This window comes from Heloderma suspectum, chromosome 1 (assembly GCF_057233095.1).
Source record: "Heloderma suspectum isolate Gila_16-S chromosome 1, 16-S_ref, whole genome shotgun sequence".
Taxonomy (NCBI): domain Eukaryota; kingdom Metazoa; phylum Chordata; class Lepidosauria; order Squamata; family Helodermatidae; genus Heloderma; species Heloderma suspectum.
In genome coordinates, this window is record NC_139458.1 from 413840879 (window position 1) to 413859794 (window position 18916).

General features: G+C 45.2%; 1 protein-coding gene across 5 annotated transcripts in view; it reads right to left on the bottom strand.

The window, feature by feature from the left end:
- LOC146360172 (cullin-9-like) overlaps positions 1-18916 on the bottom strand; it is a 97689-nt gene that overhangs the window by 47780 nt on the left and 30993 nt on the right. For all 5 annotated transcript variants that reach the window (XM_084829029.1, XM_084829028.1, XM_084829027.1 and 2 more), the window contains exons 5-8: positions 10171-10309; positions 7698-7888; positions 7012-7387; positions 6565-6757 (exon numbers count right to left, since the gene is read on the bottom strand). In XM_084829029.1, coding sequence (XP_084685155.1) covers positions 6565-6757; positions 7012-7387; positions 7698-7888; positions 10171-10309 — 899 coding nt within the window. The remainder of the gene's footprint in view (positions 1-6564; positions 6758-7011; positions 7388-7697; positions 7889-10170; positions 10310-18916) is intronic.

The window sequence follows — 18916 nt, forward strand, 5'->3', positions numbered from 1 at the left end:
GTGCGTGCTTTTTGGATCATGTCCAGAGCCTCATCGGTGTTTTCATTAAAAAGGCCCTGACCATCAAAGGGCAAGTCTTTTATACAGGCCTCAAGTCTTCTATACAGGCCTGCACCTCCTGAGACAGACCAGCCGACCTCAATGAGGCATAGCATCACAGGACAATAGAACCCAACACAACTTTCGAACTATGATCAACTTGATGTCAAGATGTATTAATTTGCTGCCTGGAGAGCTTCAAAGCCTCAGACTGGAAGAGGCGAGCTAATTCTTTCTTGTTGTCGGGTAGGTGCTCAAACAACCAACCAACTTTGTCCCATAAAAACAGCTGGTATATCGCGGCCTGGTAATTAGAGACCTTGAGGCCCAGCACAGCTGAGGTGTATAAATGCCTCACAAGGAGGTCAAGGCATCAACCCTCCTTATCAACCAGGGACGAGTGAACTTTTCTATACTTCCCCTGTGCAGCTTCGACCACAATCAAATTCAGAGCAGAGTGAATAATATCCTGTCTACTAGAATCCCTCAACTGGAAGAATTCACTCCAAGAGCGAACCTACGCATGATTGGCATCAAAGAACTACGCACTGATGTAAGCCTGTCTAAATTCTTGGATAAATTCCTGCTTGCTTTGCCATCTGATTATTTACTTGACATTGAGCATGCATTTTGTGTTCCAAGTCTGGTGCATAGTGTTAAAAGGACTGCTCTTACTGTTATAGTTCAGTTTGCAAGAGTGTCTACAAAAAATTACATTCTGCGCTTGGCAAGAGATGGGGGAGATCTTCTTTGGGGGCCAAAACGAGATAAAGTTATGCTGTTTCCGGATTACACTAAAAGAATCGCTGATAAAAGAAGGCAATTCACTAAGGTGAGAAACCAGGCAAGACAAATGAATTTACAACATCACATAAAATACCCTGCCACGTTTTGCATTCTCTTTGAAGGCCAGATGAAAAAGTTTTTAAATCATGAAATGGTGGAAGCTTGGCTTGTTGGTAAAGCACAGGAGACATCTTCTTCCCATGAGCTGGGAATGTATAAACAATTATCGTTTGTTGGTCTGTTTGGGTTACAAGATCTGAGCAGTATGCCAGAGATGATGGTTTACATATATCCATTATTTTTTCCTTCCATTTTCTTTTAACTTTTAACTCTTTTTAACTCTTTTTCTTATAATAGACATGATATACTGGATATAAAATTCTGGTTTGTAGGTGTATAGAAATGTTCACATTCATATATATATATATATATATATATATATTTAGAAATGATACTATCTAAAATATAGATAGTATAAAATATACCAGTGATTGTTGTTGCTTTCCCCCCATTTTATCCTTAATATTGCTTCTTTTTCTTTTAATTATTATGAGTATTATTATTGAGACTATGATTAGTAATATTCCTGGTTGGTTGATTTTAGCTTTACCATTATCTGTTAGTTGAAAAGCATTTTATGGCTAGGGGAAAAGAATTGTATGCCTGTCTCCTTGCTATAAATCTGAGGATATGTTACTGAAATAAGATGGATTACCTGGGCTGTACTGAATTGTAATATTGGCAATGGTATAATCTTTTAAGTAGAGTGATACTTGAAGTTTATGTGTAAGGGAGCCTAAATTTAAACCTTTTAAGTAACTTTTTTTAAATACCTCCTCTTGTTCCCTTTGTTTTCCTGTTCTTTCACCATTTTCCTTCTCTTTCCTTTTTATATTTCCTTTTTTGTTTTTGTTGTTGTTGCTGTGTCCTCAAGAATACTGTAATGTTGAAAACCGTAGATGGTGATTATGTTGTTCATTTATAAAGATAAAAAGTAGAATAAAAATTAAGTAAAAAAAAAATTCAGAGCAGAGTGGTTAAACAAGTACCCTGCATCAGTATCCTGAATCGGATACATCCCTTCCAACCTCTTGGACATGGATGACATAGAGGAAGGAGCTTCCCACGACATCTTAATAGTCTCTTGCAAGGTAGGGAGAAGAGGGATGGTCACAGGCCTTGAACGTTTGGTGTTGAAGACTGAGTCCTGTACTGTAGGAGCTATCTGCTGTGTCGTTAAACCCAGTGACTGGACCATCCTCAAAATTTGTTCTGAAAATTGCCCGAGGTCCTCGGATGGTGAAATCGCATACTGCGACCCTATTGCAGCGTCAGACAAAGGCTGAGACGAGTGGTTGGAAGATTGAGAGGTGGAATCAGATTGACAGCCCTTCATATGAGAGCATAGAGATTTTCCCAGTGGTGCTAGTGGTAGAGCTTGCTTGTCTTGGTTCCCACGAGGGTTAGATGAGGTTTCACCCCAAGTATGGGTTGCCAGTAGAGGCTGTAGTATAACTGAAGGATGTACTGGCAATGTAGATGCAGCAGGGCGTGGTAGCTGTAGTTAGATAGGTTGGGACATTTGGTTGTGTCTGAGTCACTAAATGTGGCTGCACACTCAGCCAGTAACTGGAGGCTGTTTGAGAAACATGTCCTCTTGATCTGGAGATCTCGACACCATAGTGTGTCTTCACATGTCCATCAGACTCTACAATTAGACCTCCCTGAATGGCCAGATGTCCCTTTCAATCAGATCAAGAGGATTATTGCAAGACAATCACTAAATAAAGCACCAGGAGAAGACATGATCCCCATGGAACTTTATAGGGTGAGGCCAGAGTACTGGATGCCTATTTTTGCAAAACTGTTTTCTTATATAAACTGCACTGGCTGTATACCAGAGGGGTAGAAGCTAAGTATCATTGCTCCCATACATAAAAAGGGAGATAAGAGAGATCCAGGTAATTATAGGCCTATTAGCCTTCTAGATGTTGCTTCCAAATTGTGTGCCAGGTTCCTCTTTTAAAAGGCAGAAGAATGGGCAGACACACAAAAACCGATATCTGAGGTCCAAGCTGGGTTTCAAAGAGGGAAGTCTACAGTCGATCTGTGTTTTGTGATGAATGTTCATAACATGAAGCAAAAGCTGTATGTTGCCTTCATTGATCTGAAGTCAGCATTTGATACAATTTCTATACACCTATGGCAGAAACTGGAAAAGACAAACATAGACCGTCGTTTACTATTTCTTATTAAAACACTGTGTACCAGTACATTGGTGTAAGTTAAAGTTGATCTGGCTGGCCATCTTACCTCTAAAATGAAATTTTTTGTTGGCATTAAACAGGGATGCATTTTGGCACCTTTTCTGTTTAACTTTTACATTAATGATACGGTTACAGAACTGGATGGTCTGCAGTTTGCCCGTTACTATTCTTGATCAATACCTTTTACTACTAATGTATGTAGATGACCTAGTACTTGTATCTAGAACTCAGGTGGGACTAAGGCGGCTTCTTGCAAAGTTTGGCTCATACTGTAAGGTAAATGCTTGGTCCATAAATTACACTAAGACACAGGTTGTTGTGTTTGGGAAGCGTCCTAAAAAGCATGTCTGGCATTTGGATGAATATATTATACAACAAGTGAAAACATTTAAATATTTGGGAATGGTCTATTCAGAAATAGCTTCTTGGAATGTACAGCTGTCAAATATTAAACTGCAAGCCTTTAGATCAGCTAAAGCTATTCTGAAATTTGCTCCCTCTAAAGGGGAAAACTTGGTAAATCCTGCTCTAGCTGTTAATAAAGCCAAAACAAAGGCCCAAATCCTCTATGGGGCAGAGATCTGGGGTACCTCAAAGCTGTCAGGTTTAGAACCCCCTCAATTACTTTCTAACAGCTTTGTTGGGCCTACCTAAAGATGTGTTATCTGCCATAGTTAGAGACCTGCATGTTGAGTAGGAAAGGAAAGGTTCGTCCTGTGCAAGCACCGGGTCATTACTGACCCCTAGAGGGACGCCGCTTGCACTGGCGTTTTCATGGCAGACTATAGCGGGGTGGTTTGCCATTGCCTTCCCCAGTCGTGACTACCTTTCCCCCAGCAAGCTGGGTACTCATTTTACCGACCTCGGAAGGATGGAAGGCTGAGTCGACCTGAGCCGGCTACCAGGACCCGGCTTCCGCTGGGATCGAACTCAGGTCGTGGGGGAGAGTTTCGGTTGCAATACTGCCACCTACCACTCTGCTGTTGAGTAGGAACAGCTAAATAGATAAAAGAATTCTATGTTACTGGTTTAAGGTGTAACATATGGATAACACTAGGCTACCCCAAAAATGTTTGATCGAATTGACTAATGGATTACCTATTAAAAATTGGATACACCACGCTGCCCAACTTATGGTTAACTATGGTCTCTCTTGACAGAGCTTAAAAACTTCCCATGAGAAACACAGAAAATATTATTAAGAGAACTGTGAGGGAGGCTGTTACTATAAGGGATTTAAACTCTGTTTCTATATCTACATGTGCACCATTATATTTTAAATTTAGAGAGGCCTGTGAACATGTAGATTATTTTACTGAGCTGACATCTGTACAACTCTGGAAAGCTTTCACAGAGTTACAATTAAATGTGATGGATACTGCTTATACAGATGGGAGGCATAGGGGTATTCCAGCAAATGCGCGTATTTGTATTGGTGATTGTCCTGAGCCAGAGGATCTTGTCCATTATATTTTGCGCTGCCCCTTATACAATGACCCAAGGGAATGGTTTGTGGTACCCTTAATTGAAAAACCCTCTTACCAGAGTCCTCTGAATATGATTTTTAATCTCCTAGTAGATATGGATAAACATGTGACCTGGCGTGTAGCTCTCTTTACCATAGCTGATGGATGATGGCAATACCAACTCGTCTCCCAGTAATGAAGATCCCAGTAGCGAGGGGGATAATGTCGACAGTATGAGTCTCATGGTCCTCATCCCAATCCAGGATCTCCTGTATGGCATCTCCCAGGTTGAGTGTCTTTCCCATTCAGAAACAGGTGACCTGGACCAACCCTGGTTCCACTCGTAAAAACTGGAGGCATGAACTCGGTTAAAGGAGGCGACCGAGAACAGTAAGTCTGGAGAATGTGGTCATCGATCCAGGAAGGGTTCGTACCATGGTGAGCAGTACAGACAAGGTGGCAAATCGGGACAGACCATAGGAGATAGATCCCAGATCTCACCTCCAACACCGACATAATCAGAATAGGGTCTGCCACCAGCACCAAAACCATAGGAATAGGTGAGAACAACATTGGTGGAGCAGGTGGGATGACTGTCAGTATGAGCGACCTCACTCGGTCCCAAGCACTGGCGGAACAATGAGAGACACAATGGTAGTGGTGACAGCTATTGATTCCTAGACATTGGTGGAGGAGCAGGAAGAGCGGCCAGAACCAATGGGTGCATTTGATCTTGATCAGCCGCTTTCTTGGAAGTCTTTCTCTTTTTCAGTTCTGCAGAAGGGAGACCAGCCTGTTTCGATACTTTGTCTTTTTTAGTGAGTTTCTTTAGTGATCGCCCTGGCATAGGGGGATCTTGCCTACTTGGAGAAACCCGAGAAGGGCGTTGAGGGGAATGTACCTCTGACTCTAATACAGGCTCAGGTGTGGCAGGAATGTCCTTAGAAGGGCTTACAGAAGACTTAACCATTGTTTGCTTTTGCCGTTCCACTGCCTCAAGTGCCTTCTCCACAATACCACCTTAAGTCGATCAGCCCGATTTCATCTAACCTGTTTGGTAAACACTTGACAATGCAAGCACAATTCCACGACGTGTCCCTCTCCCAAGCAGAAAAGACAAGAGTGAATGTCCGTCTGTTGGTGGCAACTTGCTGCCACAATGGACACACGAAAACAGTGCCCTGAGGGCTATATGTCCAAAGGGCGATTGCCAGATTGCAAAAATAAAAAGTAAAGAAAAACAACTAATGTGATAGTAAGAAGAATAAAAGCTTCCGTTTTTTGTACTTTAAGATGGGTTTTCAGCATATGGAGAAGTTCCCTCAGGAGGCTACCACAATGGTGGCTGAAAAAGAACTGAGGGAATAAGCGGGAACCCGCTCAGTACAAGTGCACTGGTACAGTGGGGGAGGAGTTCCCACCAAAACTCCTCAGCTATAGAAGTTTCCTGAATCGAGGTTCCATGCAGGTGTGGAGCCCATATGTGTGATGCACAGAGACCATGAAGAAGAAACTAGAGTCTGCAGTTACATCCACACTGGACACACTACAATCTGTGCAAACACAAACTGGACAAAGAGTGTGCAAGCCCAAGGCTCACTCATGTAACACCATGGTTTAGTGTTACATGTGAATCTGGAGCCAGAATCAGAATTATTTTTTAAAAGTGGCAGCTTCACCAATGATCTATCAGCTAATATTCTGCTTTTCTCCCACAGGATCTTGCTCTCCTGCTCAGTGAAGAGGGACATAGCTCAGTGGTAGAGCACATGCTTTGAATGCCAAAGGTCTCAGGTTCAATCCCTGGCATCTGCAGGTAGGGCTGGAAAAACTCCTGCTGAAACCCTGGAAAATTACTGCTGGTCAGGGTCAACATTACTGGACTAGATGGACCAATGTTCTGGCTTAGTATAAGGCATCTTCCTATGTTCTTATGTTCTCCAGCACAGCTACGGAACTGCAAATGACTCTCTTGCAGTTATTCCATGAGCAGGAAGAGAACTGACCTGATTGAAGGTCCACCATCTACTTTGATGATTTGTCTCTCTTGACCAGGTTCGTCCTCCAAAATCTTGGTGATGAGTCTGAGTCCAGCCATCTGTAGCGCAACCTCAGAACTAGATTTCTGGATTATGTCTACAACATCGGCTAGCTTCTCCAAGGAGCTCCTCTTCCCTGCCACCTTCACACTGCAGAAGGCTGATCAGGATCAAGAGACAGATCAGTACAACCGTCTTTTCACCACGACCCCATTTCAAACAGTCTAGGAACACCTTTCCTTTCCATCATAGCCCTCCACCCCTGAAAACTCTCTCTCTGAAATAAAAAACAAAATTCTCCAATGCTTACTTGGCTCAAAATGAGTATGTGTGGGGGTGGGATCATAGAATAGTAGGGTTGGAAGAAGCCCATAAGACCATCGAGTTCAACCCCAAATGCTATCCTGCACTTACCTTTGGCCTTCTCATCCAATGTGTCTGGGAAGGAAAGTCCTTCCACTTTGAGGAGTTCATTGATCAGTTGCGTGTCGGTTTTCTCTGCCGTGGATGGAGCTGGGGAAGGCACTTCAGCAGAGAGCGACTCCTTCTTGGGCTTTTTGGATGCCATGGCTTCAGAAAGGCCACCACCGTTCACAGAGATCAGGTCCACAGTTTGGCAGTTCTGCTCCACCCCTCCTTTGCTGAAGGAATACTTGAGATAGACGTGGGAACCATGCAGGTCGCTTCGGGTGCAGCCCTGGCAGTGCTTGCTCAGGAGCTGCAGCACTTTCTGAGCCAACTCTACAGACATGGACAGCTGGATGAGGCCCTCTTCGTCTAGCTCCGGCAGCTTGAAATACAAAAGACGGTTAAAACAGACAGACTGCTCTGAAAATATTGTGCTTCACAAGCCCAGCCACAGCTATGAGAGGGCAAAGGAAGTAGGGAAATTCCCCAGAAGCCCATTCCTCCAAGGGGCCCAGCCATATACTAGGGAGAGGGAGGGGAAGAGTGCCGTGTCTGGCTGCCAGATCACATCCTGGATACAATGATTTGGCAGGTAAGAACCGCCGAAGGTGCCATTCCGGTTCCCTCCTTCCAACACAATTACATGTTTCTTTGCCACTCGTTTTCTCTCATACCAGGCTGATTCCACTTACCTGCTCTCTGTGGTTCTGCTGGATGAAGTGAACCACTTCCTGTTGTTCGTGCTGTTCTAGCTTCTTAATGAAGAAAAGCAGCTCCCACCATTCAGCCCGGCTCAGGGTTCCAGAGTGCTCATTCATCTGATCCATCAGATATGGCAAGGTGTACAGCCCCCCAAGGGGTTTGCAGTAGAAGGTCTGAGTCACTGCATGCAGAAAAATAAGGCCAAATAAGCTTTTCTAGCCCCTCCTGATATACACAACTAAGGCCCAGTTCATAAGTTAACTACGTGGCTTGGCTGCCATTTGCCTATGGCTCCACCCAATATTGCTCCAGGAGCGGGGCATACAGTGAGAGAAGGATACAGTGAGAGAAGGAGACAAAAAGGGCAGTAACAGATGTGACCATTTGAAGCTCAGAAACCAGAGGGAGGGGAGAAATGAGTAGATGGTGAGGCTACATAAAAAGCAGATCACATGATAAAACATGGAACAGCTGAGCTACAATTCATCAAGAAGTTCAACTTTATCTCCTGTGGTTTGAATAGGGACGTTAAAAAATATATCTCTCTATATGTGTTAATCAGTTCTCCAATGCAAGGATGCCTGTGTTATCACCCAACAACTGTTTTGTGAATGGCCACTGTAAATAAGGTCTGTTGCTGTCTGTACTTTCTGCATTAGAAATCCCTCTGACCTCACTGTTTACAATTTCCCACCCCTACCCCAACTCTGCGTGCGTGAGTGCGTGCGCATGTGTTGAAACTCATGACAACATTTTATGCATCTGATGAAGTGGGCTGTAGTCCACCAAAGCTTATGTAGTCCACCAAAGCTTAATAAAATTGTTCGTTTTTAAGGTGCCACAAGACTCTTTGTTGTTTGTGATCAAACTGTTTCTATGCTGTACCACTTCAGATGGCCTATTGGGTGGGGGGGATCACATATATGAATGCTTCTCCCCTCTGGAGAGAGCACTCTGAATGCTCCTGCTGACAGAGAAGGGGGGGAATTCTCTTCACCAATTTCCCCTCCTTCTGCATCTTCGCCACCTCCCTCACAATTCTGGAGAATCCTCCAACCCACCAGACCAGATTGGGGGGGTGGGGCATAGGGACTACAGAAAGAGGGAGAATGAACAAAGATCATTGCCTCCTCTGTTCCACCAGCAGGATCTCTCCACTGGATCAGAAGCCTCTCTCTGACAGGAGCCCTTCTATCCATGGGAGGCATTTTGGATCCAACCCCACATACATAAAAAAGCTAGAATGTCAGAGAAAAATCTAGGCTTGAACTTACCTTTCTGATATGCAAGTTTCCTATATGCAGGAGTTTTTTTTTATCTGTGGGGGCGTTCTATCATACGATTCCCCCAACTGCAGTCATAATGCACACTGGAGGAATAGTTTCATCAAGTGACCTGCTATTTGCATAGATCAGGCCACAGCTAGGTGCAGGAAGTTGGAGATCAACAGACTAGAGCTTTTTACCACTAGTATGACAACCATTATCACCAATTACTTTCATGCAGCTTCATAAGCAGAATTGTTATTCGGTACTACACTGATAATGCACTTGGTTGCAAATTAGAGTTCCATCCGGGAATTCTTACCTCACGGCTAAAGGTGGACAAATATTATGTGGTATGGCAGAGGTGAATAAACCTGACACTAAGATCACCCCTACCAATGTCATCTATGTGGCTTGCAGCAATGAGTGTTCTGAATTATCCTGTGAAAAATCATTTTGGGGGCCAGATTAAAGAAACCAGAAAAAAGAGTGTGGTGGGAAATGTTGGGAGGAGAAAAAGAATTCTCCAAAAATGCCTTGGCCTAAGGCAGGTAATGCTACATCCTCCATATATGTTGGACTACAGCTCCCATACACCCTGACCACTGGCCAAGCTGAAGGGAGTTGTAGTTCAAAGCAACTGGAGGACACCAGGTTGTCTATCCCTGCCAAAGGACGTTTTTACAAATATTATGAATCCTTGAATCAAACCACAGATTAACCTGGGTGCACATATACACACTGAATATGAAGGTTGCAATTTTTACCCGAAGGCCATTTCACATTTTCCTCTCACTTCCCTGCACCCATTAATCCAACCCTGATACACTATGGGAAGAAAGACAACAGGAAAAATGCAGTGAAAGTGTAAGGCACAAAAAAAGCCTTCACTATTCAACCTTCAACCATTAGACATACCACATCACTACAGATAAAAATGGAAAACGTTGCAGAAAGGTATGACATTACCTTCCCCCATCTCATAGGACTTAATCCTAATAGCAAGCTATTAATTTAGCCCAGAGGCTAATAGCAATCGAATATCATTGTTTTTCTCTAGGAATACACCTAAACAGTTATCATGCGGATAACTTGTGGAAAGAAAGCAAAACAAGCAACAACGGTGACATTCATAAATGTGCAATAATGCGAACTGGAATTATGTGTCTACAATTGTTCACAGTGCCCCTAACCTCACCTGTGGGTAGTTTCAGGTTCTCTGTTAGACTGGATACCTTTTCTTGGGCAGCCTCCTCTTCAAGCTGCTCCCCAGAGCCAATAATCTCTACCATATGCCAGTGTACCCAGTAGGTGCGCCCAGTAGACTGCCACAAAACCTGTGAGACAAACAGAACCGCATGGTCAGAACTAACTGCTGGCGCATATCTTCCATGTCACATAATGGGAGTTCTGAAATGAAGAACACCAACCTGGCAGAGGCATGTACACTATTCAGCAAGCTGTAGGGAACAGAGGGTAGCTATAATTTATTTAAGTTTATGACCAACAAAATCCTAAATCACATTATAGGAGTCATCAGCTTGCATGCCTATGCCTCCAATATAAATTAATTTGGCAGAATTCTTTTAAGCTCATTGTAAGGTCAAATATTGTCGACTGTCCAGTCAATGTTCTGCAGTCAAATATTCCATGTAGCTGAGAATTCCATTGTTTGGATCAGGGGAGGGCAACATGTGGTGCTGCAAATTTTTAGGCCTACAACTCCCATAGCCCTTCACCACTGGCTATGCTGGCTAGAGCTGTTGCAGGCCAAAACACCTGGCAGGCCACAAGTTGCCTACCCCTGGTTTAAATGAAGCTTATCTTCTTTATATCACTATGGTATCATTTGTTAGCAAGGGCAGGAGTGAAGAGTGCTTGCTCCCTAAAGCCCTAAAGGGCAAATCGAATAGCTTAACATAATCATAGCCCTACTGGATAGATCAAAGGCCCATCAAGTCCAGCATCCTATTTTCCACAGTGACCTCCAGCAAGAGCACAAGCAGTGTATGAAGGCAATACCCCTTCCCCACTGTCTCTCCCCAGCAATTGCTATGCAGTAGTACACTGCTTTGAACATGGCAATTCCATACAGCCATCAGTCAGCTGATGAGTGCCAAACTGGGGCAACTGAGGAACAGTGGGGTTCAGCACACTCATGGGAATCCAAGCTTGTAAAAGTAAAAAAAAAATTAAGGGAGAAAACCTAAGGGGGCAAAATCAGTCCAATGTCAACTGAGCATGCTCAGTAGAAGCAGAATGCAGAGTGTTTGATGGAAGGGTTGAAAACTGGGATGGGGGTGGAATGGAATGGAGTATCCTAGGAGAGGGCACAGCTGGCGGGCTCCCTGAACAGGAGCACTCCACACTGCAACATTTTGTTGCACGTCCCATTTGTCATGAATAGCCACTGGCAGATCTATCCTCCATGAAGTCATCAAATCCCCAGTGTCAAGTCATCTATGCTAGCAGCCATCACTATATCTTGTGGCAGTGAATTCCAGCAATTATGCATCACGTGTAAGGAAGTACTTTATTTTATCTGTTCTGGATTTACTGCTAATCAGTTTTACTAGATGACCACGAGGGGGAGAAAAAATTCTCTCTATTCACTTTCTCCACACTACACATAATTTTAGAAACCTCTGTTAATTTTCCCCACGGGCTGTCTTTTCTCTCTCAACTGAAAGGCCCCAAATACATCAACATTTCTTCATAGGGAAGGTGCTCCAATCCCATTTTTTGTTTGCTGTCTTCTTCACCCTTTTCCAGCTCTGTAGCGTTCACTATTTTTAAATCATAGCTTTTATTGGGCAGTATCCAATGCTGCATTCTATATCAGAGGGACCCACCACCAGCACAACAAGAAGCTAGCACTTTCTAAAGCCATCAGATTCAAGCCAAAACACTCATTTCCAGAACAGGTCAGCAGAGGTTGTAGAAGGGAGCTCCATTGGCTTGTTCCCAGGGCTACCCAAGGAAGCACTAGCTTCCTGTTGCGCCAGTGGTGGGTCTCACTGGTGAAACACAATCAGCATATATGCAGGGACAGCACTGGATGCTGCACATTACAATGAAATTAACATTAAAAAATGTAACCATCCACCAATTTGTTTTTGTATTTAGCATAAATTTCAAAGTTGCTGATAACTAAAGTATCCTTTTGTTGCTCTAGAATATCTGCCCATTGTTTGATCAGTCAAATGTCCAATGCAAGCTGACCCTTATTTGCTGCAGGGCTTTCCTTTCCTTGGTAAAGGGAAAAATAAAAAAAAATACTGCTGCTGATGGATCTCATTTGATACATCCTGGTCTTACACTAATAAACCAGGTCAAAAATAGAATATAAAGTATGTCCCATGCCTCAGTGGTCAAGCCCACCAATGTGCAGTGAAGAATTTTCTAGTACTATTTTTTTCCCCATAGATTTTTTTTCAATTTTAGCATTTCGTTGTTTCATAAAATGTGTAAGTAACACACTGAATGAACACAAAACTAGTCAAAAGGGCAACTGGAATAAATACAAAACAAGTCAAATCTAACATCAAAGTTGTCATTAACTTATTTCAAGTGACTATCCTGATGAATTGCATATATTTATGCACACAGCTCTTCAGACATGTGAAGATTAGCATGTTAACAGTTTTCAGTGCCTCATTTTTTCTCTTAAAGCCTACATTAGGTAAAGAAATTTGTCGTGCCTTTAAAAATATACAAGTATTCCAATAAAAATAATTTGAAAGTAAAGTTTGAATTTGAACATTTAAAATACAGTTTATTTAACTTTTCACACAGCATGGTGTGAAATTAAATATTCATTTCAACTTATTTTGACTATTGAGAAAACTTCTCAGATTTATACAGCATGTATAGTTAGCATACTTTTAGGTTTGCTTATTAAATGTAAATCAAATAAACATGCTAAATCAGATCTCTATCAAATTAGAACAGTAGAAAATTTTCCAAAGCAAACATTTCCAGACAGCCCACATCACTGGTGAAGGCAATTGCCTTGGGATTTAAGCTGGTGAAAATCAATGAGTCTAGAAATTCTGCTCCTTTCAAATTCTATAAGCCATAAAGCCCATGTTCTATTTTAACATGAATTAATGAATAAGTACCACTGTCTGTTTACCGGAGACCATACATGCATATTAAGGCAAGAAATAATTATTTTAGGTAGTGGAGCTGTTCACACAACACGCTAACTCACACTCGGTGGTTGAGTGTGGGTTGTTTTGAACGGTGGGTTGTTTCTTGAACCGTGGGTTAGCGTGTTGTCTGAACGCAGCCATGGTGGCTTGTTAACCACCCTGAACAACCCAACAACAAACCATGGGTTCTCAAGGTGGCTTGTGTGACAAAAATAAGCCACACTGCATGGTTAACAAGCCACCCTGGCTGCATTCAGACAACACGATCACCCACGGTTCAACAAACAACCCACAGTTCAAAACAACCCACACTCAACCACCAAGTGTGGGTTAGCATATTGTGTGAACAGCCCCATTATTTCCAAGACTCTGGGCAGGTTCGCACGATCACAAAAGGAAAATAAACCATGGTGGCTTATTTTGCCTCCCTGTGTGTGCTGGTCGTGAGCCGCCTCATTCACATAATCACCCTTGCCAGGCATGGGTTGACGTGTGAACCTAGCAATGCATGGGGAGGGAAAATGAGCTACTATGAAAATACCTCCATGATCGTGCGAACCCAGTCTCTGAAAGGACAGCCTAATTCTATGCTGGAAAAATCAGATTCCATAGTTTTACAGAATGACCCTAATCATTCATGTAAAAAAATTTATTCCACAGTCAACTAAAAGGTGGGCTAATCTTACCCAGCAGTGTGCCATCAACAGCTAAACTCAACTACATATGAGGAAACTCTTAGTCTCGGAATGTGGAAGTGGAATGACTTCAGAACAATGTAGGTATTGCACAATAAATAACTGTTCTCTATGTTACATGATACAATACTGGTACAGCACTGTTTTTAAAAATAAATTTTAATGAAGCAGGCTTGTAATTAACCACCTGCCCCATCATCTCTGGAGAGTAAATATTTTTTCCAAGTGACCACCAGGCAAGTCCCCTATGCTGCAGAACAGAGCTACACATGCAACTGCCGTAACTCTGAGCTGTGCTTATTTTATTGTAACACAGGACTGGGCTGTGAAGGCCATGCGCAGGGATCTTTTTCTCACTTCTGGCTTCTGATAATTCTCAGGGCTGGAAGGAAGACAAAGAAAGTCATTTCCCTCTTCTCCATATCTCACAGAGGGTATGCATGTAGTTCTGTTTTTTTCAATTTCAAAGCCTACAGTGCTAAAGCTGAAAGGGAAACACAAGAACCCACATCATAAAGACTTAGCACTGTGCTTTATAGACGTGATGCAACACTAATATCCATTGCCCGTCCCAATGCCCTCTGCTCTGAAATTGAAGCCACGAAAGTGGGGGGGAGAGGAAAAAGCTCAGGAAAATGGGATCATGAGGAGAACAACCACTCCTTGAAGAATTATTTATAGTGCCGCATTAATACAGTAGTTTGGAGAAAAGGCAACTATCACAGATGGATCAAATGCACAGAGATATGAAGAAGAAAAAATCCAAACACAGAAAACTACATAAGACTTCTCAGCAATGCAGAGTAGGGAGCTGCAATTAAAATCACTAGAAGAGATGGGTGAGCTGAAGACCAGAACTCAAGATGGCCATACATCGAACAACAGCATGTTTGTTCCTGTTTTTAACCCATGTTTCTTGTAAACTACTGGCACTTTAAAATAAGTAACGGATCATATTTTTGCTTTGATACAACAGCTTACTTTTATTGTTTAGCCTCTTGCTGGCTAATAATATTATATGATTTGAGTATAAGATACCCTCAATTATTTTTTGTTTTTCTTATTTTATGAGAAAATGTAATTCGGTCTTGTTCAGCAGACTACTGACTACAGCCAGCTCCTCTTTTTTATTCCAACTGTGACCTTAGCATCTCATAATAACCACGCTTCTCAGCTGCCACAGCCTAAATTGCCTGAATGCTTAGCTCATGATTTTCTGCTAAAAGTAGTGACTTGCTTTCTATATCATCTGGCAAACTTACTAAGACTGACTGATTTAATACTGTATGTATTTGTCAGGAGCGCCCTAGCTGCCTCTTACAGCCTACTCCAACAGCCAACTCAAGACACAGATGAAAAGGATTCTTTTCAAGGCTTTATTCCTTTTACAACTTAATGACTCTTTCAGATGCTAATCACCAGCGACTAAGCAAGGAACAGCACTGGGGAAAGACAGCAGAGTAGCCTAAGCTCCAGGTAAGGCAGTTGGTCCCCATTTGAAGGAGAATCACAGGAAGACCCTGAACTTATGGGCTAGAGAGAGATCCTCCCTCTTTCCCTTGGGTCCTCGGGACGCGACCGTTGCTTGCGCGCCAAACGAGCGCTACGCCTTTCTGTGCTCGCCATCTGTCGTCACTCCCTGCGTCTGCGTCGAGCATCCAGCAAGCCCCTCTCCAGCACTCTCTCGCTGCCAGAGTCACTATCTATCCCAGGAATGCTGGCAGGAGGAATCTCTGCCAGCTGCTGTGCCTGTGAGAGATGAGCGAGCTCCTCTCCCACGGATTGCTGTTCCTCCTCAGAATCAGAACTGCTCTGGGGCTCTATGGGCTCAGTTTCCACCCTGACATCATCCTCGCTCCCATGAGGCCCACTCTCGTGCTCTCCCCTGGGGCCCCGGGTTTGTGGGGGTACAGCTGGTGGAAGCACCTCAGCAGCAATGGAGCATACACATTTTCCGCGGGTTCCCAGGATCGCTCATCTGGCCCGTACTCCTTCCAGTCCACCAGATATTGCAGGCGGCCGCGAGAAAGGCGGGAGTCTAGAATCTCTGCGACCTCAAACTCCTCCTCCCCCTCCCCCAGCACTGGCGGCAGGGGGGAGCCGGCCGAGCGATGAGGGTCGCCAGAAACCAGCGGGGACAGCAAGGACCGATGAAAACAGGAAGGATCTTCATGGAGGGGGGGAGAGCCAGGCGAAAAGCAACAGGGTTAATCTGGAAAGGCCCCGTGCGGCGAGGCACGAGCTTCCTTGCAGGTGACTGAGAGGGGAGGTATTGGGTGGACAACCAATCCCAGTCCCCCAGTTGCAGAGATGGACCCGGCTGGTGCCGCTGGTCCACAGAGGCCTTGTAGGCTGTCTTGGCTTGCTCGAGGGAGTCCCGTAAGAGATGGTGTACCGCTCGCAACTCCTCTAAAAAGTCATGGGCCGCCGGCACCGAAGAGGGAACTAGGGTGGATGGGAAAGCCTTGGGCTGGTAACCAAAATTGGCAAAAGATGGAGTTTGGCAGGTGGGAGCATGGCAGGCGTTGTTATAAGCAAATTCTGTGAGAGGCAGCAAGGAAAACCAGTCATCTTGTTGGTAATTGACATAACAGCGCAAATATTGCTCCAGAGTTGCATTGGTGCCCTCGGTCTGACCGTCCGTCTATGAATGGTGGGCGGAGGAAAATTGGAGCGTCACATGGAGAAGCCCAAGTAGCTCCCTCCAGAAATGGGCAGTGAATTGGGCCCCCCTATCCGAAATGAGACCCTCGGGCCATCCGTGGAGCCGGAAAACATGCGCCAAAAAAAGCTTCGCCATCTCCCTGGTTGTGGGCAACCCAGAGCAGGGGATGAAATGGGCCATCTTAGAAAACAAATCCACCACCACCAGAATAGTGGTCTTACCATGTGAGCGAGGCAAGTCAGTGATGAAGTCAGGGGAGAGCAGTTTCCAAGGTCCTGAGGGGGTAGGCAGGGGGTGAAGCAAGCCTGTGGGCTTGCCTGAGGGGGCCTTCGCCCGCTGGCAGGTTGGGCAGGAGGCGACATAGGTCTTGACGTCCTGACACACACGAGGCCACCAAAAATCCCGCATCACTCCGTGCAGGGTCTTGGCGACGCCAAAATGCCCAGCGGTGGGGGAGTCATGGCACTGATGGAGGACCTTCTCGTGGAGGGGTCTAGAAGGCACATAGACCCGGGCGGAATGGTAAAGCAGGCCACCTCGCAAAGAGAAGGGGGTAGAGTGGGGGGGGCAGAGGTTAGCCCCAATTCCTCCACTTTTGTGTGGACAAAAGCATCCTGAGCCTGTGCAGAGTGAAGGAGCTCCTCCCAAGAGTGAGGCACTGCAGCTGCCGCCAGGCTCTGGGGGGGAAGAATCAGAGAGGGGGGGATTTCCCTCACCCCCCGGCTGGAGGTCCGGCTTACGAGAAAGAGCATCTGCTTGTAGGTTGTCGGATGCCTTCACATGGCAAATCTTAAGATGGAACCGGGGGAAAAAAAGCGATCACCTACTCTGCCGCTGGTTTAAGGCACGGGCTGTCTGAAGATGTTCCAGGTTGCGATGGTCGGTTCTAACTTCGACTGGGTGCTGTGCCCCCTCCAGAAGATGACACCAGGTCTCCAAAGCAGACTTGATGGCCAACAGTTCCTTCTCCCAGATGGTATAATTCCTCTCAGACATGTTCAGCTTCCTGGAGTGGTAGGCGCAGGGTTGCAACCTGCCGCCCACCTGCCCGATCTGGCTGAAAAAGCACCGCCCCCACCGCAAAGTCAGAGGCATCAGTTTGCACTACAATAGGCTTCCTCAGGTCGGGATGTAACAGGATTGGTTCAGAACTAAAAAGCTTCTTAAGTTCCTCGAAAGCCTGTTGGGCAGATGCCGTCCAATGAGAAAGAGATTTCCTGCCCTTAAGGAGGTCCGTGAGAGGAGATGTCAGCCGAGCAACTGGGCAGGAACTTTCTGTAAAAATCTGCAAACCCCAGAAAACGTTGCAAGTCCTTCTTGGTGGATGGAGCCTGCCAGGAGAGGACAGACTGGACCTTGGCAGGATCCATCCTGATACCGTCAGCTGAGATAATGTAGCCAAGATAGTCCAAAGAGGTTAGGTCAAACGCACATTTCTCCAGCTTGGCATAAAGATGGTGCTCGCGGAGGTGCTGGAGGACGGCAGAGACATGGTGCTGATGGGCGTGGGGGTCCTCAGAAAATATAAGTAAATCATCGAGATACACAATGAGGAAAGTGTCCAAATAATCCCGGAAAATGGCATCATAAAACGTGAAAACGTGGGGGGGGGGGGCGCAGGCGAGCCCAAATGGCATCACTAGGTATTCATACGATCCGTACCGGAAACAGGTCTTCCACTCATCCCCCTCCTGGATGCGAAACAGATTGTAGGTGCCACACAGGTCCAACTCTGTGAAAATCTTGGCTCGCCCCAGGCACTCCAGCATCTCCGGTATGAGGGGGAGGGGGTACGTGTCGGGGATTGAGATTGAATTCAACGCTCTGAAATCATGCACCAGGCGGAGTTCTCCTGATTTTTTGGACACAAACATGGTAGGGGCGCAGGTGGGAGAGAAGGAGGGGCGAATGAAGCCACATCTGAGGTTTGTGTCCAAAAACTCCCGCAGAGCTCGAAGTTCCGGCTCTGACATCGAACACAGCTGGCCAGCGGGGATGGTCACCCCAGGAATGAGGTTAATGACACAGTCAAAAGGGCGGTGGGGGTGGGAGCTGGTCAGCCTCCTTCTTGTCAAAAACATCCCGAAAAGCCACATACTTCTCTGGGAGGATCACGGTAGCTGAAGAACTGCCAGAAGCAGACAAGGAGGGGGAGGAAAGGGTTAAGGCCTGGGCTGGCGCCTCGATCGGGAGGCAATGCTCCCGGCAGTAGGGAGACGCAAACTCCACTTGCTGAAGCCCCCAAGAAATCTGAGAGCCAGGAAACACCCAGCACGACTGGGTATTGGGGAACCTTGGCCAAGTGAAACTGAATCTGCTCGACGTGGGACTGGGTGCGCAGAGTGAGCGGAGCTGTAATCCGGGTCACCGCGCCCGAAGAAAGAGGACTCCCATCAATGGTCTCCACTGCCAAGGGGGCAGGAAGAGGCA